The 22509-nt window shown below is 44.2% G+C and overlaps 3 protein-coding genes across 5 annotated transcripts; 2 read left to right on the forward strand and 1 right to left on the reverse strand.

Annotated features, from left to right (window-relative positions):
• Nucleotides 1-41: 41 nt before the first annotated feature.
• Nucleotides 42-6396, reverse strand: hacd1 (3-hydroxyacyl-CoA dehydratase 1). 3 transcript variants are annotated; one of them, XM_076158093.1, is made up of 7 exons: nucleotides 6275-6396; nucleotides 4471-4588; nucleotides 4372-4390; nucleotides 4198-4286; nucleotides 3848-3969; nucleotides 1791-1969; nucleotides 1315-1522 (listed from the first exon to the last, which is right to left on the reverse strand). In XM_076158093.1, the coding sequence occupies exons 1-7, from the start codon at nucleotides 6391-6393 to the stop codon at nucleotides 1440-1442; spliced, it is 729 nt and encodes a 242-aa protein (XP_076014208.1). In that variant the 5' UTR covers nucleotides 6394-6396; the 3' UTR covers nucleotides 1315-1439. The 3 variants fall into 3 exon arrangements, with proteins under 3 accessions (XP_076014209.1, XP_076014208.1, XP_076014207.1); XM_076158092.1 differs by having other exon boundaries at nucleotides 4198-4289; XM_076158094.1 differs by lacking the exon at nucleotides 1791-1969 and having other exon boundaries at nucleotides 42-1522; nucleotides 4198-4289.
• Nucleotides 6397-8582: 2186 nt separating this feature from the next.
• On the forward strand, nucleotides 8583-11145 carry LOC143006801 (transmembrane protein 236). The gene is made up of 4 exons (XM_076158091.1): nucleotides 8583-8854; nucleotides 9082-9154; nucleotides 9834-9957; nucleotides 10454-11145. Exons 1-4 carry the CDS (start codon nucleotides 8583-8585, stop codon nucleotides 11143-11145), a joined length of 1161 nt encoding a protein of 386 aa, XP_076014206.1.
• A 1757-nt stretch (nucleotides 11146-12902) lies between these two features.
• mrc1a (mannose receptor, C type 1a) lies at nucleotides 12903-21763 on the forward strand. Its single transcript, XM_076158089.1, has 30 exons — nucleotides 12903-13168; nucleotides 13246-13647; nucleotides 13835-14008; nucleotides 14532-14687; nucleotides 14782-14895; nucleotides 15179-15322; nucleotides 15422-15604; nucleotides 15757-15914; nucleotides 16014-16130; nucleotides 16235-16350; nucleotides 16483-16631; nucleotides 16818-17017; nucleotides 17119-17234; nucleotides 17313-17394; nucleotides 17470-17614; nucleotides 17722-17760; nucleotides 17848-18011; nucleotides 18177-18241; nucleotides 18359-18459; nucleotides 18552-18691; nucleotides 18887-18995; nucleotides 19086-19258; nucleotides 19609-19714; nucleotides 19798-20030; nucleotides 20122-20287; nucleotides 20368-20520; nucleotides 20613-20729; nucleotides 20855-21013; nucleotides 21090-21122; nucleotides 21218-21763. The coding sequence occupies exons 1-30, from the start codon at nucleotides 13099-13101 to the stop codon at nucleotides 21448-21450; spliced, it is 4317 nt and encodes a 1438-aa protein (XP_076014204.1). The 5' UTR covers nucleotides 12903-13098; the 3' UTR covers nucleotides 21451-21763.
• Nucleotides 21764-22509: the final 746 nt, after the last annotated feature.

The raw sequence follows: 22509 nt of genomic DNA on the forward strand, positions 1-22509 counted from the left end.
CTCTCCACAGTATTGTAGGATTTAGTTTATTCATTGTGCACAAAAGGTATTTTCACATTTCTATTGTTATGCTCAAAAAATAACTCATCCGGTGATTTCTTTTGTTTCTTTACTTGAGCCCACATTCTAAGCATTGGTGTTGCCGTAGAGAACTGTGGGCTGTGTATCAGTGCATTGGCTAACATAACTTAAGTCATCGTTTCACATCCTGTTTTCCTTCCTTCAGTTCAACTCCAATCACAGCCTCTCCTTCAGCTGCAAAGAAGATTGAAATGATCTTATAATAGCACCTTTAGTCGACGGGAATCTAACTACCATCTTATCAACATGGAGACCAGATTCCGCAAGACATAAACAAGCAACTGAAGACTGAAAACGTTCACATAAATTACCTTTAAACATCTGTTGTCTATAGATTTGGCTTTTTTTTTTTTTTTTGGCTTTTTTTTTTTTGAAAGACTCAAATCTGTTTAAGATGCTCTTAGAAAAGATCAAAGCCACATAAAAGAATGTAGGAGCTGAGCCAAGCAGTAAAATGTTAAGTTTGAGCTTTGGACTACATTGATTTAAAAGACAAGACCAACTCGGCTTCAAAGCAGATATTCAGATACTAAACGTGAATAACTTATCTTTTAGAAAGAAAATACGCTCATCATCAACTGCTCGCTTCACATTGCATCATTTACACATCAGGTATAACAAACATACGCAGAAGAAGCAGCACATTGTCTAAATGCACATTTATTGTCGAGGTATAACAGAATTATGAATTTTGTCATCTTTTGATACGTCATCTTGTACAGCCGGCATATTTTGTATAAAATCTCTCACATTTACAAAATAAAAGCCAATTGGTTGGGTTGGTTGGTGTCAGTACAACTACAGGGCACAACTATCGTTCTTCCTTCCATGTTTCATTTCACCTTTCCATTAAAGCCTCTTTATTTCCCTCCATCTTGCACATACAGTGGGTGCAGGGTTGCAACTCTGCTGTGGTGTGTTTCTCTCTTGGGCTGTGGTGCTTCAGTGCAAATGATGCAATAAGGCTGGTGGATGAATGCAGGATTGCTGGGAAAGTAGGAGTCACACGGCACAATGCCCGGCCTCCCACTGAAGATCCAGGAATACTGGGATTGTAAACGTGTTTCCAATATTCGGATTTAATCCTTTAAATAAATACTCAAGATATGATAATATTGCTCAGTAATGACGTACTCCCATGCTTTTGTGATTTCTTGCTGTGTTTATTCCTGTTTGTTACTAGTTTTGTCAGCTTTTTGCTCTTACATGTCGTCATCTGTGACCCTCCCCGTCCCTTGCAATGAAGGATGTAATGGCTGACGATGCTTGAGATGACACGAAGGTGAAGCGGGGGTATGGGAGTTTCAGGGTAATGTGGAGGCTGGCTGGCTCAAACAACAGCATGAGGTGGCGGCCGTCTAGTCGTCCTTCTCCACTATGACCTCGCCGTGAAGCACCTTCCTCCTCTGCCGCAGCATGTGGAAGTAAAGCTGAGGAAACACTGCAAAAAGAAGAAGAAGGGTCAGTATGGCTGTTTAAAAAAGTCATTTTTGTGAAAGAATACTTAAAATCATCCATTTTGGTGCCTTATTGATGGCAATTTGAATTTAATTTGACAATTTTAAGGTTTTTCCGGAAATTGCGACTTTAAAATACTTTTAAAGATTTTAAAGATTGGGCAGCCTTTCCCATGTGTGTGTATTGAGTATTGGTGCCTGTTTGAGAGCCACAGCCTAAAAACAACACAGACGAGTGGACATGCTCCTTACGTGGGATGTAGGACAGCATGACGATGATGAGGCAGTAGTAGTAGTCGAATGACACGTTATACTTGTTTGGAAGCCTCATGCTGTACATTCCAGATCTGCGTACGTATGGCAGAGCGCCGTAAATGCTCAGCAGTTCTCCCACCACTCCAAGGGGGTACAAGATAATGAAGAGGTTGTATCTGGTAGAGAAAAGAGGAAAATGGGGCATTGACCTTACACACAGTTACATTCTAGGTGTTACAGTAAGTGGAGCTCACACACACACACATGCCTGCATGCCATGCAGAGCCACCAACCAGCATGCCTGCATGTTTAGCCCATTAACTAAAAATTGCAACAAAACATCACAGCTTCTAAGATTAAATCACCATCGCTTTTTAGATTAAAATACCACAGCTTCTCCAGATTGTTGAAGGTATCTTTGCGTAACTTTCAGACATGTTTTACACAGTTTGCCCCCGTACATCATGTCAGTGCCGTATAAGAAGAAACTTGAGTATTGATAGCTTTAGCTATGTCATAAAGTGTTAAGAAGATGGTGGGGTGCTTTAAAGGTAACTGCACCAATGGAGAGATCAAAAACGACTAGACCAGCAAATTCAGGCAGGAAGGGGTTACAGTGGTGACTGGAGGCTGGAATGGCTGCCGGGATTCCCCAGTGTGAAGGGATTTGATTTGGCAAACCTGCAGGATCACGTTTTAGCTGCAATGTGGGCTTCACACATTGCAGACATGTAACACAACACCGCAGAGTCCGTCCACTGTGGTATATTTTGATGACTCGGCATGTTGACATTACAGCCACACAGACGTCAATAAGTAGCACGCAGCAGCAATAGGTTAGAGTGATGCAATAAGTAAAGCTATAAATCACCCTGCATGTTTCAGCACCAGCCTCACACTGGTTCATTTGAGTGAAACGTGTAGGATCGAGGAGAAAAGCTTATTATCATTCACAAGCTGTCGTAGAGCTGACTTTTGGCATAGCGTGACCCTGTCTAGAACGCTACATGCCGTGACTCAGGACTGTAGGGATCCTGTATTTAGTCAAGACCACAGCAAAGGCTCAGGAGAGGGTCTCAGCGGATGTGAGAGAAATGTTGGGGAACATTCCATGACCAAAACAGATGGTCTTAAAAACAGGAGCAGCTGAACATGAGCCCCTCTCTGGAGGCCTAGCGTCTCCTCCGTGCTTAAAGAGCGACCTGAAGGGTGGGGGGAGGGACAACAGTGCCATTCAAAGCCCCCAAAATATCAAAACCCCAAACAAAAGACTTCACTTGTACAAAAATAAGCAGTCCCTTGAGTTGCACCTGGCACTGAGGAGTCTGACCCAAATACTGCCTTTACCTAGAGAAAGACCAACGCTATAATAAAATGGTTTGCATAAAACTTAAACCTCATTATCCTGAGGCCCAGATCACGTCCTCTGCACAAGTCTGCATGTCCGACGGCTATAGGTGTGTACAGCTGGCACTCCTTATTACGACTCCAGTTTCAGCCGAGCTACAGTAACAAAGTGATACGAAAAGGCCGGAGCACTGTGTCATGAGGGCTCCAAACTGTGTCATGCTACAGCTGAGAGATCTGACCGTCACCTCAGTTTCAGCAATTGAATCGCTATAGAATCCAATTATCACATTTGCTATCCTTAATCTCTATTGAATTAATTAAATTCATATGTAAGAGCTACAATAATACTAATAATACTTGACTTAATAATTTTGGTAGTGCAACAAAGATAGATTCTGTAATTGTGCTTTCCGTGTTGCCAGAGCCTCATTCAACATTGAACGGCCAACTAGGTGCTAATTAATAAACACACACATGCTTCTCCTCTCTGCGTGAGCCGGGCGACACTTAATACACACACATATTGGCGTAAAAGCCAAAGGGGAGGGAACGTGCCAGAGGTGAGAACACCCAGTGCGTGCCGACATGCTCAGATAAAAAGTCTAATGCGGTCATTTCTCATTCATGCTTATCCCAGCCATGAGGACCAATGCGGTCATTTCTTATTCATGCTCATGCCAGCCATGAGGAACGGGCGTCTCCACCTGGCCCATTTGATGAAGTACGGCAGGTGGTGGAGCAGGTTGAATGTGTAGTAGGAATATCGGGTAATCTCTGTCACTGTCCACACAACCAGGAAAAGGATTACACTTTCTTCATTCTGGATCTATTAAAATGTCAGAGAAGGAGAGTTAGTAGAAGCGGACAATTTCAGGTGACAAGTATCGTGTCTGTAATGGTGCAGTTTAGAGCAGGAATCTCAAAATGTTCACAAATCCAAATCAGATGACCTCCAGATTTCCCTTTTTTGCTTTGTGGTGAAATGTGTGTTAACAATAGTCTTTCCTCTACATTCTCCCATCACTTATGAGCCAGCGTGCATCATCATAGTCACCTGTCTGATGCTGTTGGTGACGAACCAAACCATGAATATCCGTGAACACACTTGAACCCCAGTCACGATTACAGAAGTCCTCACGATTCCTGCTGGGAAAAGTAACATTTAAACACCTGCACAGGCTTTGTGGGAGAAATGTGTCACAAAATAACGTATAGGTCATCCACATACCAATGGCACAATGTCCCACCTGTAAGAAAAGGTATAAAATAAGTGAATCTAGTGCAGCCACGTGAGAGACAGCAAACTCATTTCCACAAAAAGTTGTACCTCAACTAATGCAAAGGTCTGGAAAAACTTCAGTGTCCTTGCTATACTTCTGTACAGGCCCTTGTGTGTGCCTTTCTGGATGTAGAAGCGCATCATTGTCAAAGCCAAAACCAGCCACCTGCAGAAGAACGAGTAGTATTACACCGGGGAGCCGATGAGTGTGAACAGTGCACCCTTAGATGATAGCACAGATTATAAAGGACAGACTGTTTAATCATAGTACACTGCATCCCAGAGGAGGGTCAAAACAACACCACATCACGCTTGGTACATAATCACCTTTACGACCTGGAAAGTATTTATGTACAGTTTGTGCCTCCCAATGCCCTGCTGCAAGGTTATGGAGCATCAGCTTGTTATATAACAATATCAGTTATTGTAATTTATTGTTGCAGCAGACACAAAATGTGGCCTGAGTGCAAGTATGCATGTTTTTAAGATGACAAGCCTTCCTCATAGAGGAAATGCATTTTAATAATTTTGATAATTCACCTCGTGCCTGTGTCAAAGGTCTGTTTTTGGCTGGTTGTTGATGTACACTGCCTGCAGAGGTACTAATGCTGATGAGCTTGTGCTAATAGAGGAAGCACAGATCAAACAAGACACTTTCGTTTTAGGGACTTTGGTTAGATGTGTTTCATTTAACCTTGATGCCATGTTGGCTTTAAAATCTACAAAGAATAGTGTCATTTTTAACCAGAAAACGAGGTAGTACTAGGTTAGGAATGCCTTTGTGAAACTTCTTATTCAAAGTTTTGTCTCCTTTCCTCATCTACTACTTTCCTATGTGACACAAGTGGATGAATTGGGCGATGGAGCAGAAGCAGAGACAACATCACTACTAAGTTTACAAGCTCAGATGATATTTGACTATTTATTGTGCTAATGCTTGCACAGGATGCTTTCCAGCACTGTGGGAAATAAACATCACAGTATCCAGAACCACAGCTCCACTTTCATGCTGTCTAATAGTAAATGATCACATGGCGCGATTGCTTTGCATTGTGAATTTTAATTTGGTAACACTGACAAAATTGTTAGGAGTCCCACGAAATCTTGAAGACATTGATCTCTGCGTGATGTTGATGCACCCATTAATCTTGTTCCAATATACATGGATGAGTCAGTGTAATCACACACTCTCAGTATGATGGCATTCTGGACAGATAGCTTAAATTAAAGTGTGAATAGCAACAAGTGTGTGCCAAACTGGAGCCATATTGATCCGTCCATCTGACTCTCAGTGTGTGTATTTCAGCGCTGAAGGTACAAGATCGGTCACTGTATTGGGTGCAATATGTTTGTTTTGACCGGTTTATTACACCGGCGTGAGATTTTAAAAATCGTTTTGCGTAACTGTTCGCTCTCCTCGCAAAGTTCTTATTAAAAAATCTGCCCATTGAGCATTTCACAGTCCCAGACCTGAGCTCCAGTGTCAGCGCTCTCCGGCTATACTTATCCCTGCAACTGTCGGAGGGCTGCGGGCCTTGACGCTGACACCGTGCAGGCGACCGTATTTGGACACGGCTGCACCGCCTGCGCCGCCACCGTCCCGGCCATTAACCGTCCATTCATTTATATCAACCACATAGACAATCAGTGTTTATAAGCGTGGATAAAACTTCACGTCAGTTTCTCTTCAACGTCCCCGCGATCCAACAATCCAGCGAGCCCCCAGTGGACAAACTTGACACGGGACACACGGTCCTATGAACAGCTACACACACTTCTTTTGCGGCAGCCGCGCGTTAGTTCTCCTGGTTTTAATTTCAGAAGGTAGACGGGGGCAGAGTATGGCACCTACCCGGCTGTCATGGCGATGTTGTAAAAAGTGAGCCATGCCGTGGCGAGGGTGCTTTTCGTCTTCTTCTTGTTGTTGTTTTCCTTCTCCTCAACCGCGCCGTCCTCCTCGCTGGACGCCATGGTACCGGGGGCAGGGTGGGGGAGTTAGGAGGGGAGCTGACAGCTGGGAGGGGAGCAGCAGGGTCATCCATCCATCTATCCGCCCACGGCGCCCCTCTCTCGCGGGACTAGTGCTGCAACGAGTGCGTGGCCTGCCGGTCGGTCTGTCCCCGTGCACAATGAGCGACATTAGACATGAACGCTGAACCACAATCCAGGCGTCGAGTTTATGGGCCCCTGAAATTAGATGACCCAGGGGCCTCTTATGTGGTGCAGGAAGAGTGGAGAGCAACAGAATAGTGATGTTTGTTTTTCTGTCTGTCTGTCTATCTGTCTGTCTAGGCGGCAGTAGCTAAGTCCAGGGGGTTACTGGTTCAAGTCCTGTATGGACCAAGAAAGTGGACTGGCAGCTGAAGTGTTGCCAGTTTTCCCTTGAGCAAGGCACCAAACCCCCCAAAAACTAAACTGATCATGGCTGCCCTCCGTTGACCCCTCTGTAAAGCATGTGTGTGTGTGTAAGAGGGGCATGCAGGACACATTGCAGATTGCCGTTTTTTCATGGGGACATGTTTGCATGTGTGTTTCTATTCAATCTGTCTGTCTGTCTTTTTTGTTACTATTGTTTGCAGTGTGCATGCAGTTATAGGACATTTTGGAGATCGTTTCTTATACAGAAAGAAGGGGAAAAGAAGAAAGAGAAAAGGAAAGCAGGTTTTATTATTATTATTGTTGTTGTTGTTGTTGTTTGGGTACTTAGGGTAAAATAGGTAATATGAGGTACAAGTAGATTGAAATTGAAACAGCAGGAAGCCACGGCTGCTGGAGGCTGTGGAAAGATGGCACAGTAGTGTAGACGCAGAGTCCAGGATGACATCAGTGCTATTGATGCAACGATCTCATAAGGTAAATACAGTTTTTACATGATGATGTCAAACAGGCACAGACAAAGGGTTTTTACTTGTTCATCATATTTGTTGTTAGTCACTTCGTGATAGAATACTCATTCGAAGCCTACAAGGTGTGTCGTCCAGCTCCCTGATCCAGCCCAAGCCCATGTTATCCAACTGTTATCCATCAGTTCTGTTTTATAATTGAAAACCTCTTATGGCCTGACTGTTCTGTAATTCCTGGTCAGGTATTAATTTGTACAACTAACTACTAGAGTCCCCCCCTCATGGAGGCACTGCCTGAGAAACTGCATCAATGCAGAATCTAAAATTAGTTCTCCTCACGGTGCCCAGTAGAAATGTGTGTAAACTAAAGACAGCACCAAATATAGTGCAGACCACCTAATCCTGATCTAGTTACTTGATCAAGTGTTCGGGTGTCTGAGACTGGCAACCGCACAATGACCAGCTAGCATAGTGGCACTTTATCGTAGGCTTGAGTTTAAACATGAGCGACATGTGAGCAAGCATGATGGATACTTTGTCTAAATTGGTGTCTGAACTCCCAAAAGCGCTGATAAAACCATGTTATTCATTATTTCAGCTGATAAAGTGGATACTTTGTGGTCTGGTTTGGATATATGAGGACACGTTACCAACATTCTCTTCAAAACACTCCACTCAGGTAAATGTCAGCGATAAGTGGGAAGAATTCACAGGAATGATATTCATCTCATCACTGACCTGTGTCATTATACTGTATGTGATATATCCTGCCACTAGATGGCAATGTACGCTCATGGAAATGCAATTTATCATTTTTCTCACTGACATGCTCCTTGAACAGGACGTTTTATTTGAGAGTGGTGTTTATTAGGGACTAATGCAAAATTACCAAACTAAGTGATCTACTATCTAACACTTCTATCATATTCAAGAAGGATTTTAGCTTCAAAACCATCTAAATCTTCTCACTCTCATTGATTTTAGTGCCATTTTAGGTATAAATCCTCCTGTTGAGATGCCCACATTATGCAGATATTCTTCAGTGCCAGACAAAGTTTGTTTGTATCGTGTATAAAGAGAGTAAAGGGTCAGTCCAGTCGCCGTCACAATGCCTAGTGCAGCGTAAGCAGTTGGTTGAGCAGAGCGCCGGGCTGTGCTGTGTGGAAAATGCTAGTGGAGCCAGACAATGAGCTGGTCTGAGGCCTGACCAGCGCTCACAGAGACAGGGGGTCGCTACATTGCGGCAACAGCCCCACCGTCTCTCTCCCTTCTACTTCTATTTCTTTCTGATTGCCCCAGTGCAGGGGCAGCCGCAGCATGGGCTCAGGGAGCACGCTGAAGTTCGCCGTGTGCGAGGTGCTGCAGTTCGCCGGCCTGTGCGTGCCACTCTTCATCGTCATGCAGAGGTTTGCAGTCATTGTGGCCAAGGTCAAAACTTCAGCGCAGCCCCCCGGTGATGGCAGCACGGCCTACTGGTTGATTGTGGCCTCGTCTATTGCCTATGTCACCTCCACTGCCCTGCTGATCTGGGTACCCATGAAGTACATGGTCTTCATGAAGAAGAAGGTCTTCATCGGCAGGAAGAAGTGGTGAGTTTCTCCTGAATATCTGATTTTAGGGGCTGGAGGAGCCAGCCTGGGGGGGTCCTACAGTGTTCTTAGCTGTGTATGTTTAGGGGCTATGCTGATGCTGACCCTGTGGTTTCGGTCTGAACAGGCCTGGAGCTGGTTTGGACTCCACTTAGCAACTCCTGCAACTGCCTTTTCTCTTTCTTCCTTATGCTTTTCCCTTTTCTCTTCCTCTGTCTTTGTATCAGGAGGCCTGTGGCCCTCGTATATGTGATCCTCTCTACATTACCCTGCTTTGCCTTTCTCATCGCCAGCTCAGAGGTAATAGTCATTGCAGTTCATTTGTCATTTATAAGTATATCATTTAAACTGACTGCACAGTGCTACAAAATTTGCCTTCATTCAGTGTTTTGTAGAAAATGTATTGTATTAAGTTTTGTGGCGCTATGAAAACAACAACACAACTTCACATTTGCCACTAAGGCATTTCAGGAGCCTTTTGAGTAGGACAAAGGTGATGATTTGTGAGGAACAAATATGGTTCTCTGGGGAGGAATATCCTTCGTTATGGATAAGTAGCTGCTGATAAGCAGCTTGGTTCCTCTTCCTGTCCAAGTGGCCCCTGTCAAATCATCCTTCTGTCAGGCACATTTTCACTTTCTCGCTGGCTGAAGCCCATTTGTTGTTTTATGTGGTACTTTCTAAGGCCTGAGTTGACCTTTGGCTTATGTTATCTAGTGTCTTTTACATAAGAGCCATAAATTCAGCCAAGATGACCTCCTATTCTCCTTTGTTCTGTGTCCTGTCTGAATGAAGCCCTGACTCAAGCAAATACCAGAGCTGCAAGTGATTTAGCCTAGAAACCAAGAACTATTGCAGGTCACACGTGTAGCACAAAGAAGCGTATGTGCTTAGTGCCAAAGATAGGTTGGCACTAAGTTAGTTGATGGGTTCTAATATTGTTAAAAGTAATGATTTTACAATTGTTTGCTCAACACAGGTGCAGATAAATAACAACATGAAGCATGACTTGTTCACAGAGCTCCCTGTGTCATTAGTCCTCTTCTCTCTTGTCTGTATTGACATTGTGGAAAGGATACGGCAGTGCAGACTGACTGGACAGGGTGAGCGCTGCTTTCAGAACACGTTACATAACACATTCTACAAATAGTATGAGTACTATAGACCCCGAACATTCCTCTGCCAACGTCTGTACTTACTGTACCAGCTTTAGATCAAGCAGACTGTAGGTGCTTGGGAGGCTGTGGGTGTCAAAACTTCATTTCATCATAGCTTCTGACCCGCCGCTTCTGATATGTGCCCTAAGCCTTAGTGAAGCTGAGGATATTGTGTGATTCAGAAATGTGAAACATTTTTTTCAAGAAATGCAGTGTTGAAACTCTAAAACTGACAACTGCATTGCCACATTCGAGTGGCCTGTGAAAATCCAAGCCACTTGAAAATGTTTTCTTTGAGCTGCCTCACAATGTTATGGCTCCATCTAATCCCTCTATTAATAGTTGCAGTTTAATGGCGAACTCCGGGTGTTGCCTGATGTACGTTTGTTATTCTGTTTACATTTCTGTTGCAGAATAGTGATTAAGAATGTTGTCTTTCCAGCTAACGGAGTGACGCGAGATGCTGACATCGCCACCACTGCCCTCACACATATAGCACAGGTAACACCTGTAGTGCCCATTACACCAGCGGTGCCGGGGGCAGCGGTGCCCGAGCCGGCGGCGCCTGGGTCGGCTGTGCCCGGGCAAGCCGCCGCTGCTGCTGTTCCACCGGCAGCAGGTCAGACTGCAGCAGGGGCCCCACCTGAGACTAATGGGGCGATCCCCGGGATACCAGGCAATCCCAGGATACCATTCAACATGTCAGCGGGTGGGGCAGCGTGCCACCTGTCTCCATACACTTACACGGGTCCACTGCGTTTCCTGTGTGCCAGCGATGCCCGAGCGGATGTGTTTGTGGACGGCTTTATGTTCTGGATGGATACGGTGGAGATGGTGAGAGTGGCAGGACATCCCTTAGTCTTCTACTCGGGCTGGGTGTTCCCCATCTACATCTTCAGCTACCTGTCTTGCCTGCGTGTGGTGGTGATGCCCCACAGCCCCCTGCTTTCCTCACTAGGCATGGTCCTGCAGGATTTGCCCTTCTTTTTTGTGCGCGTGGGCCTCGTCGCCTTCTTTGGCTTCGTCACACCCATATTTTACCTGGTGAAGAACCTGCTGGTGTGCCTGGCCTTCATATACTTCAACTTCATGACCAAGCTGAGGATCTTTAACACGGAGAGAATGTTCTTTTGAGACCAGAAAACATGTGATGGGAGCTCCTGGCCAGCACAGCAGAGATGATTCACAGACTTTATCTGAAATGAAATAGAGGAATTCATCAGTTAAAGTGCATGATGGAAATATTTGATTTCCGTCAAGTATTATGGGTTGTGTTTACCTTCTTGTTTGTTATTTGTAAAAAACCTTTATAGACTCCTCACCCTCACCAAGATGGCACTTTGAGAATGTAATTGTACTGTTTCTTCAAGTTTATAGCAAATGTTTCTATTATCCTAAGTGCAGTGAATATGTAAAGAATAAATGTATGTTGTCGCTTACTTGAAGTTATATTCACAGTGTGAGGTTATACTGTTGATGCATATATTTTGGTAAAAATAACAAGGAATAAAAGACTGAAATATATATTATGATTAATTCATGTGATTTATCATGTATTTAACATATTACATGTTACCTCCATAAAAATATAATCTTGCGAGGTTTAGTCTTAACTAATTTTTCCCTCTGTGATTTTTGAGTCCCACAGAAGTTATGAATCAGAATGGACAGACACAAAAAGCTGAAGATGGTGAACACAGAGAACATGTCAGCGTTGGAGCCTCAGGCTGACGTGGGCGTTTGTTGGTCGACAGTGGAGCAGAGCTCAGCAGAACAAGTCTGTGAGAGATCATCAAAGCCGCACAACATCTTCGTTTCTATTTTTTACTTATTTCTTCTCACCAAGATCACATTTCATATTCATCCAGGTAGAAAACAAATGAATAATAGGGCCTCAGTTATTATTGCAGCTCATGTAATAGTCCGGCTAAAGTGTCATTGAGCAATACCTGCACCCTCACTCCCTGACCCCACAGCTTATCCTGAAACATCACCTCTGACCTCCAAGTATAAAAGGGAAACGTTATTTCCCATTATATACAATACAACTTCAAAGAGCCCTCCAACTATTTGGAGTTGACCTTACTTTTGATCATATTGTATGACGTTTAGATGTACATTTTTCAACATCTGGCATGAGAGCTCACAGGTTTGTGCCAACTTGTCTCTGCACTGCGGCTTTATGGGGCAGATGTCAGCCTGATCTCCACTCATTTCCCCCAATAGGAAGCAGGATTTCCTCCTGTCCTCTCTTTCTACTGACACGTCCCATCACAACACTCATTCCTGAAATGTCACAGATCACAGGGGGTCCTGAACCCACCAGACATCGCCTCTTTCTCTCTGTTAATCCTCATCTATTCTGGATCCATCTTGAATTCCTATGTTGTAAAAGCGGTTACATTCTCGATCAGATGTGACACACCTGATAATACTCCTGAAATATGTAATGAACAAAACACACTTGGATTCTCTCAGACATCTGCTGTTTGGTGGTTTTGATTTATTGGCATTGGCAGAAAAAGTTCTGAATGAGGATGAGGATTCAAAAGTTTTTACAGAGCGGATTATAATGGGAATTTAAATGTAGCAGATTTTCATGCTGTGAAACTATGAAGTGAAAGTACTTAGTAACAGACTGAAGAATGATTAATACTGGTTGCTTCCCTCCCCCGCAGTGCTGAATTAACAGAATTGCCGCAATGTTTTTCTAAGAAATGCATTGTCAGTTTGCCAATTGAAAACCCAAAGTCAACCCACAAATCAAAACACATGCGTATACTACCGCTTTTGGGTGAATGCAGGACAGGGTGATGCGTTCCTTGAAGCCGTCATTAGGGGCCGTTTCCTGTCCAGCTCTCTCTTCCTTGAATTTCTGTGGAAGTTTGCTGTCGTTTGACGAAACTTACCTCACCATGTGACAGGATACTCATCAGCCTGATTTAGGCAGGAAAGCCCTGTGTGTCTCTGTGTTATTGCTGCCCAATGTCACACACCGTAGCACAGAACGAGATTCCCTTCTCCTGACAGGACAACTCTCCTGCAGCCTCATCTACCTTCGATATAGCAAAACACACGTCGGGGACAATGTCAACACGTCCGTCCTTTGCTGTGCTCCTCTGTCTTCTACAGGTCATCTACATTACAGCTGATATAGGTATGTATCCCAGACTATCACCATTTAATGTTAGATTTAAGCACACAGTAGTGCTCAGATGTTCTGTTCTGCTCCAGATACTGGCTCCTTCCTGATCTACAACAAGGACCACAACAAGTGCGTAAGGGTAGTGAACGCAACCTCTGTAACCGTGGGTAATTGCAATCCCGGTTCCAACGAGCAGCAGTTTCGTTGGATGTCTGAGTCGCGCCTCCTCAGCATTTCCCACAACCTCTGCCTGGGTGCCGTTGAGATAAAGGACTGGGTGAAGGTGCTCCTCTTCCCCTGTGACGAGAAGAGCGAACTCCAGCATTGGCAGTGTAAGAACGCCACCCTCTTCGGCCTGAAAAACCAGGACCTGCACTTCAACTGGGGCAACTACCACGAGAGGAACATCATGATCTTCAAAGGATCGGGACAGTGGAGTCGCTGGCAGATTTATAACGCTCAGAGGGACATTTGCTTTAAGGGATATCAAGGTAGGAATTCTGGGTGCAGCCTTAACTGGAATTAACTGCTGTACTTTTGTAAAGCAGGAACGATGTCATAGGAGGCTTCTCAATAGGGATGTATATGATGGATGCTGATTGTGTCAAGTAAGAGTGCAATCGTGCAGCAAACTGATGAATAAATTAGCTAAAGTTACATTTTTGCTCTCTTCCTCAGAGATCTTTGCGATTGGGGGTAATGCCTTTGGAAGCCCGTGCCAGTTCCCCTTTCATTTCATGAAGAAGTGGTACATGGAATGTACAACAGAAGGTCGCTCAGACGGACTGCCCTGGTGTGCCACAGAGACGGATTACGATAAAGACGGGAAGTGGGGCTTTTGTCCCACCACATGTAAGTCATAATAAAAAAAATCTTTTCAATCGTTTAGATACTGTACAGTCACTTTTATATGACAAAACACAGTTTACTGTAATTATGAGTGATGATCTGATGAGTGAGGTAGAGCGTATGTGTACATCAGAAGTTCTGGTTTATCAAACATCAGAATTCTGACATTATCTTTATCATTTCTCTCGGGGGAGGCTTTCACTGAGGAGGTCACTGCTGACCAGGTCTGGTTTCTGACCCCCTCCTCCCCCAGCAGAACAACACAAGCACTTCCTCTCTTTTGAGTTGTCAACACAGCAGTGTCTTTGTTTTCCTTCTCTCACAGTCCTGTCTTTCCCCTGACATTGCGTTAAAACTGGGACAGGAAAAGGACAGGAAAAGAAAGCTAGGACGCTGTCATTATGGCTTTTGGGAAACACAACACAGTCCTCAATATGGCAGGACTCGATTCAATAAGAGCTATATTATCAACTTATTAACTCAACCAATTCTAACAATCTGATAATTGTTCATTATCATAATCCAGTATCCACAGGCTGGGACACTGACCCAGTCACAGGGAATCAGTACCAGAGGATTGCTCAGGCGGCGCTGACGTGGCACCAGGCAAGGAAGAGCTGCCAGCAGCAGGGAGCCGACCTCCTCAGCATCGTCGAGCTCCACCAGCAGACTTACATCTCAGGTTTGAGCTCCGTTTCTCATCTTGTACAACGTTGATTACCGGAAAATAATCACAAAGCATTAATGGCTTTGTTACACATATGTTGTTGGCGCAGGGCTGACCAATACTTTGGGTTCATCTCTATGGATCGGCTTGAACAGCTTGGACTTTGAGAGCGGATGGCAGTGGAGCAATGGAAACCCATTCAGATACTTAAACTGGGCTCCAGGTTAGTTTAACATACTGTGTTAAGAGCAGGACAGCAGGTAAGGTCGTGATTTAATTTAACAGTAATGATTGATTCATATGTAACAAAGGTACTGGCCGAGTATTAAGCAACTGGACTCACAATTTCAAGTTCAGCAGCTGCATAGGGGCCCCCAAAATTCTAGTGCTGGGACTGCGTGACATAAACGGTCTCCAGCACCTTTTAAGAATTGGGACCAGTCCTACATGCATGTCTACATCCATGCAGTATAAATGAATGCAACATGAATCTGTGTTATCAACAGGTCATCCTTCGTCAGAGCCGGGGACTGTCTGTGCCGCCCTAAACGCTGGGAAAGCCTCAAAATGGGAGAGCAACGCCTGCGCCAAAAAACTTGGTTACATCTGTAGCAAAGGAAACTCAACCACTCCGTCTCCTCCACTTATAGGTAAAACACATCAATATACTGTACATCAGACCAAACCTCTTTCATTATCACGCACATCCATAGGATATGTTTTTGCTGTATTTTGATCTGTGTCCATAGGCAACGGCCTGCCAATTTTCTGTCCCCGTAACTGGATTCCATATGGGGCTAACTGCTACTACCTGCAACGAATCAAAAAGATGTGGAGAGACGCTTTGGCTGCCTGCCACATAGAGGGAGGTGATCTGGCCAGCATACATAATATAGAAGAGCAGAGCTTTATTATATCTCAAACTGGATACAGTAAGTGGACATAAATACATTTTCCACCATGATTCTGTTTCACATGAAACAGAATCATGAAAGGTCGAATGAATTTTGGAAACACAACACAAGAACCTGGATAATTTATCCGTAACCACATTTCATCTCTGCGTGCTTTTAAAAACCCTTAGTGTCGACAGATGTGCTCTGGATCGGCTTTAACGATCAGATGAACCAGATGCTGTTTGAGTGGTCGGACCGTTCTCGTGTTACCTTCACCCAGTGGCAGACTGGCGAGCCGTCACACGCCACCAACCTCCAAGAGGACTGTGTCCTCATCACGGGAAAGGTAAAATGATGTATGGATGTACAGTTAAAAGCGTAAATCATTTTTCTGTGAGTCTCTAGTAGTGTGGTGGTCCTCATGTTTGTGATATTTCTGGTACAGGATGGACGGTGGGCAGATCACATGTGTGAGAGGGAGTATGGATTCATCTGTAAGAAGTTGGGCGTCACCAACCCAGAACAAGGTACTCCAGTGCAAGCCAGCCAAGGATGCATGAACGTAAGTGAAGTAACCTGTCCAACTATGAGCGAACTAAACAACGGTGAAGGCTTTCTGGTACAATATTAACTTCTTCACTTTCATCTGTTTCTGATTATGTCAAGGGTGCAATCAGGTTTGGCTCTTATTGTTACAAAATTGGAGATGAAACCAAGACCTTTGATGAGGCAAAGCGGATTTGCTTGGGCGCTGGCTCGAACCTGGTGGATGTGTCTGACAGGTACACAAACCTCTGTTTTTGCTCTCATTTTTGTATTTCGAAGATGAGAATTCTATCAAATGTACTTTCTTGCCAAAATCCGAAAAGGTTATTAGATTTTTAAGCTTTAAGTGTTTCTGTGTCTTCCTGCAGATATGAGAATGCCCTCTTGGTCAGCTTGGTGGGTTTGAGACCAGAGAAGTATTTCTGGACAGGTCTGTCCAATATGAAGGACATAAACACTTTCAAGTGGACCACAGGAAAAGCGGTCAAGTTCACACATTTCAACGTGGGCATGCCAGGTACAGCACATTTGCCTCCATCTCCATCCTGACCCCTGATTTTAGTTTCATTATCTACTCCAGAGCTCCTCACTCCAATTCTCGATCGAGGCTGTGACACGACCACGTGTTTGATTCATTCAAGCTGCTGACCGCGGGTTATCTTTGATGTTTAATTTTCATTCCTCTTTGTGTCTTTAATAAAAGACAGACAACAGGGATGCGTTGCAATGACGACTGGGATGTTTGCGGGATTATGGGATGTTGTCAGCTGTGACAGGAAGGAGAAATACATTTGCAAAAAATGGGCTGATGGTGCACAGATGACAACAGTTGCACCCACAACCCCGGCCCTGAGCTGCCCATCTGATTGGACCCCTGCTGGCAAAAGGAACATCTGCTTCAAAGTAGGAGGATCATCGGATCATTGCTACCACACCTGACCATAGCAGTATCATTGAATCCTTCAATGAACCAGTGTCATTAACAGAACACATCTCTCTTCTAGCTTTTCAAAAGAACAAAGGATCTTAAGAAGACTTGGAATGAAGCGCATGATTTCTGCAAGGCGATTGGTGGGGACTTGGTTAGCGTTCAAAGTGCCCAGGACCTGAACAGCGCTCCGTAAGTTAGTCTCACAGCTAAAATGGCCTGGACAGCAACCTCAGGTAACCAACAGCAACGTTTCCCACTGACACACAGGTTCCGCGCCTCCGACGCGGCATGGATCGGCCTCCGCTCGGTTGGCGCCAATGGGGGCTTCGGATGGACGGATGAATCTCCTGTGTGTATCACTTCATTTGTACATAGCCACACTCAATCCTGAATTATATGGATTAATTTCCTCTCTGTGACATAGGTTGCCTATGAAAACTGGGGCTTTGGAGAACCAAACAACCACAACGATAACGAACTTTGTGCAGAGGTCCAATCCTACTATGGACGGCACTGGAACGATCGCCACTGTGAGGCCTACAACGACTGGGTCTGCCAAATACGCAAAGGTAACAGCAGCCGGTCTCATCACAGATTTAACATCAGGCATCAATGATCCAGCTTTGATCTCTGCACTGCTATTGATGTTCTCCCCACACGGCTCTTGTTCTGCCAGGTGTGACCCCCAAACCTGAGCCGGTTGAAGTTGTATCAGGTGAATTTCAGAAAATTGGCAATGCTGTGTTTCACTTGTAAATTCTTTATCTGTTGGATGTTTGAGAGCCATTCCTTCTCTCTACAGTGTACAACACCACAGAGGATGGCTGGATCATATACAATGAAACACAATATTTCATCAACACTGACAACCTAGCCATGGAAGATGCTAGGGCCTTCTGCAAAAAGAACTTTGGTGAACTTGTGGTAATCACAGGAGAGAGTGAGAGGAAGTTCCTCTGGAAAAAGGCAAGAAACTCTGAATACCTTTTACCTGAGACAACAAAAAGTGGTTTGTATGTTGACAAAAACCTAATCTGATCTTCTGGCAAAGTATTTCACTTAAAGCCAACAAGTACCAACTGTGTTTACCCATATTATGTTTGTAAATTCACTGTTTTTTTGTTCCAACAGATAGCTAAGGGCTCAGAAGGACAGTACTACATTGGCATGACAGTGAATTTGGATAAATCATTTAGGTAAATCAAATCATACTCTTTAGACACCGTGAAGGCCTTGTGTCTGAAATCTCATTCAAAAGATACATACAGAGTTTGTAAACTAGGTTTTTTTCTCTATTACCTTTCTTATTTCAGCTGGGTGGATAACAGCCCTGTTACTTACACGGCATGGGAACAAAATGAGCCAAACTTTGCTAACAATGATGAAAATTGTGTGTCTATGTATAAGAGCATGGGTGAGTCCAGTGTCCGTGCGCCACATATTGTAATTTGTGAGTTGTTTTTTAAATAAATGTTGAATATTATTGATTCATATCTGTACATTCAGGCTACTGGAATGACATTAACTGCGGTATTGAGCTTCCCTCTATTTGCAAAAGAAGCACTTCTTTTGTAAATACGACAATGGCTCCCACTGCTGTTCCTAAAGGAGGATGTGCCCCAGAATGGCTGGCCTTCCAAGGACGAGTAAGGAGTTCTTACAGTCAGTGTGAATGATAATTTGATGTTAGCAGAAGTTGTAATTAAGATAAACAGCTGTCAAAATATCTTCCCACATTCTGACAAAGCAGAACGAGCCAGTCAAATGCTGAAATGGACACTGGTTATCTCCTGCACTCGTGTTATTCCTGCACACAATGCAAGCTCATCTTGTTTTTACAGTGCTACAAATTCGTTGTGGGGAGTGACAAGAAAAACTGGCAGGATGCCAGGAGCGACTGCATAAACCAGGGTGGAAATCTGGTCTCCATCAAAAACGACAGAGAACAAGGTGGGTGATAAGAGCGATGCTGCAACACGCTGCTTCCTTTCCACATGACCGTTTTCCTCAAAGGATGAATTATTGGTGCTTCCTTTCTAGCATTCCTGACCACACAGATGTTGAGGTACACTGAAGATTTGTGGATAGGCATGAACGATGTCAACTGGGAGATGCACTTTGTGTGGACGGACGGCAGAAGCATTTCATACACCAACTGGGCCAAAGGGCATCCGACATCAGTACCGGATGGACGCCATTCATTTACGGATGAGGTTAATGCACTTGTTTTGTGATTACTCTGCTGAAGCTGCTAAAACCACATCCAGAGCATTTTCAATCTCCTCTTGTATCTAATCTGTTTCTCAAACAGTGGTCTGAGTACTTGAGGTTTCCGCCTTTTACTATCAATAAGCCTACATTCTCTATAAAGGAATGTTTTTCTGTGAAAGACAAGCATTAATGATCCCTCATAGTTCTCACTATTTAAGACGTTTGTTTGACTTTAAGGGGCTTTTAGTGGTAGAACGTATATATATATCAGTACCAATTCCTTATTTGTGAATTATTGAAGTATTTAAGTGTCACAGTGAAGGGGTATTAACACACCTTTTACACCTGATAGATGTTCGACTGTGTGATTACGGTGGGGAGCTTCACCAAACAAACCGGATTGTGGAAGGTAGAAGACTGTGACGCAAAACGTAGTTTCATCTGCAAAAGGAACATTGGTGAGATATATATAACTATCATGAATTGTACAGATGTTTATTTAATGAATAAGCACAATCATATCATGCCATATTATCCAAAGATTCTCAGATTGCAGTCGGGCCCACAACCACGTTACCGAAAGCTTTCTACAAGCTCGGCAACGACTCCTACAAACTGGTGGCGCAGAAGATGAGGTGGGACGAGGCAAGGAGGCAGTGCCAAGCGGACGATGCGGAACTGGCCAGCATCCTGAACCCCGTCAGCCACGCCTACATCACCTTGCAGATCCACAAGCGCAACGAGCCTGTGTGGATTGGCCTCAACAGCAATGTGGTAAAGCATTTCACCGTGCAGCAATCAGTTTCTGTGAGGGATGGCCTTTTCTGCATTTGCCTGTATCTGATTTGTGATGTCTTTCTCGCAGACCGGTGGGCGGTTTAAGTGGGTCGATAACTGGTTTCTGTCTTACACAAAATGGGGCACAGATGAGCCTAAAAGCAACCATGGCTGTGTGTATATGGATGTAGATGGCAAATGGAAGACGGCACCGTGCACCAACAACTACTTCTCCCTTTGCAAGAGGTCGCCAGGTCAGACAACCACTCCGTTTCCTCTCAGTGAGACCTGATTATTGGGGCGATGATTATGACGTCTTCTCTCTTTGTTACAGACATAGCTCCCACAGATCCCCCACAGCTTCCAGGCCACTGTCCAGAGCCAAAGAAGCAAAAATCATGGCTACCCTTCAAAGGCCATTGCTATTCCTTCCTCAGCTCACGGGTGGACAACTGGGCCCACGCTTCAGTTGAATGCATGCGAATGGGTACTTTATCTCCTTTAATCAATGCAAATTTGTGTCTGAAATCTACAGTAAATGCTGAGTGGATGAGACAATATTTGGGCTGTGCTCCTCAGGTGCCTCTCTGGTGAGCGTTGAGGACCCTCAGGAGGCCCTGTTCATTCAGCAGAACCTTGAGATTCTGCACGATGTACAGAAATCCTTCTGGATCGGCATGTACAAGAGCCACGAAGGTGAGCTGAAGTTACGTTTAGTCACCAAATCTCTCTCCAGCATCTGCGTCCACCGTGTGTGAGTCATGCTCTACGGTGGGCGTTCATGGTGGGCGTACATATATTGAGTCCCTTTTTTGTTTCAGGCGAGTGGATGTGGATAGATAACAGTGTGGTGGACTATACCAACTGGAAAAAGGGAATGCCAAAGTCAGAAATGTGTGTGGAAGTGAATTCTGAGAGTGGACAGTGGAGCACAAACAGCTGCAGCAGATATCGGTCTTACATCTGCAAAACACCAAAAGGTCTGTTTAATCTCCTCCCATGTCCCTTTGGATCAACCTGTTTGTCGCTTACATTCATACTTCTCCTTTTTTGCAGTTTTCAAGCCTACACAACCGCCTCCAGTTACTGGTGAGTTGCTGAACTTTAGGATGTGGCGTTAATGCATCTGGGTCTACAATGTTAATGCTTTGCTTTTTGTGTATGTGTGTCTCTGTCCTCCATAGCTCGCAGTGTACAAGAGCCTTCAAATGGCTCAGCTGGCATCTCCGTGGCTGTGGTTCTGGTGGTGATCGGGATACTCGGACTCGGCGGCTTCCTCCTCTTCCGTAAGCGGATATCCGCTCCTGCGCTAGGAGAGAACACCTTCGACAACAAGTTGTACTTCCACAATCCAATCCGTGCCGCTGTAGACACAAAGGGTCTGGTGGACAACATAGAGCAGAATGAACAGGCGTAGGAAGACATGAGATGACTGATAAGCAGCACTAGGAGAGATATAATTAAAAGAGTTTTGTGTCATTCTTTGGTGCGGATGGTTTCACTAAGAATAGCAACTTAATCCTGTAGTGTGTTCCATTATGTATAGCACTGTCCCAAAGACAATGACTCCATACAAGCACTGCACTACTAGAATTACAGACAAGATAATGTAAAGCTAATAATCATGATAAAGTGATTTGAGAAATGTGTACAGAATTCTATTTGTTGTTGTTTTTTCTTTAATTAAGCAACTTAACCAAGTCCAGAGTCATTTTAGCACACCAAAACAAGAGTTAATATTCAAGAAATGTGAAGATGATTCTTTAAAATGGAATCCACTTCAACCTTTGCCATATGTTGACCATCAGCCCATTGTAAATAGATGCTCAATAAAATAGAAAAATAAGCTGAAGTGTGTTCTTTCTATCTTCATCCTCTCTGACCACAAAATGTAACCATGGATTCTGGCGAGTAATTAAATCGCCTTGCTCATAAATTTGCACATTCAGCCTAAATTCACCATCAAAGGAGATTGATTATCAGAGACGTATTTCCACTGAAATAATGGTTACTGTGACGATAGCCAAAGAGTCGTGAGGTATGTCCTGGTTGCCTCTTCACTCTTCGACAAGCACAAAAGAAACCTGCACTTGAAAGTCACATCCCTGTCAAACCCTCTCCATCCCTCTAACGCAGCGACACTGTACTGCCCTGCTGAAACTTCCTTCATTCACCAAATAATGGAGAACGCCTTATTGTACCTAAATGCAGCAAACAGACTGGCCTGACTGTGCATACAAATTTGTCAAAGCTCATAATATCTTCACCCTGACTGAATATTTACACCTAAATCTTGATCTTATCTTCATCTTATCTTATGATTGGCAGCAGATCTGGGCTCCTATATACAATCCAGACAATTGGACGTGTGTATGTTGTGTCACATTCTCTATAAGAAGGACCAGCGGGGTCAGATAAGAGGATCGGACATTCACCTCCCCTCCCCATCAGCCTGCAATGCGCCCACTTGCCTCAT

Source organism: Genypterus blacodes, unplaced genomic scaffold (assembly GCF_046128005.1).
Source record: "Genypterus blacodes isolate CSIRO-AG114 ecotype Tasmania unplaced genomic scaffold, CSIRO-AGI_Gbla_v1 ptg000076l_1, whole genome shotgun sequence".
NCBI lineage: Eukaryota > Metazoa > Chordata > Actinopteri > Ophidiiformes > Ophidiidae > Genypterus > Genypterus blacodes.

Excerpts from the sequence above, each read along its gene's own strand:
- hacd1 (XM_076158092.1), bottom strand. The coding sequence starts at position 6,393 with ATGGCGTCCAGCGAGGAGGACGGCGCGGTTGAGGAGAAGGAAAACAAC. Across the intron at positions 4,589-6,274 it reads AACATCGCCATGACAGCCGG|GTGGCTGGTTTTGGCTTTGA; the intron begins GTAGGTGCCATA and ends GTTCTTCTGCAG. Across the intron at positions 1,970-3,847 it reads TACTTCATCAAATGGGCCAG|ATACAACCTCTTCATTATCT; the intron begins GTGGAGACGCCC and ends TTTCTCTACCAG.
- LOC143006801 (XM_076158091.1), top strand. The coding sequence starts at position 8,583 with ATGGGCTCAGGGAGCACGCTGAAGTTCGCCGTGTGCGAGGTGCTGCAG. Across the intron at positions 9,155-9,833 it reads TTCTCATCGCCAGCTCAGAG|GTGCAGATAAATAACAACAT; the intron begins GTAATAGTCATT and ends TGCTCAACACAG. Across the intron at positions 9,958-10,453 it reads GTGCAGACTGACTGGACAGG|CTAACGGAGTGACGCGAGAT; the intron begins GTGAGCGCTGCT and ends TTGTCTTTCCAG.
- mrc1a (XM_076158089.1), top strand. The coding sequence starts at position 13,099 with ATGTCAACACGTCCGTCCTTTGCTGTGCTCCTCTGTCTTCTACAGGTC. Across the intron at positions 14,688-14,781 it reads CCAGCAGACTTACATCTCAG|GGCTGACCAATACTTTGGGT; the intron begins GTTTGAGCTCCG and ends TTGTTGGCGCAG. Across the intron at positions 15,323-15,421 it reads TCCGTCTCCTCCACTTATAG|GCAACGGCCTGCCAATTTTC; the intron begins GTAAAACACATC and ends CTGTGTCCATAG.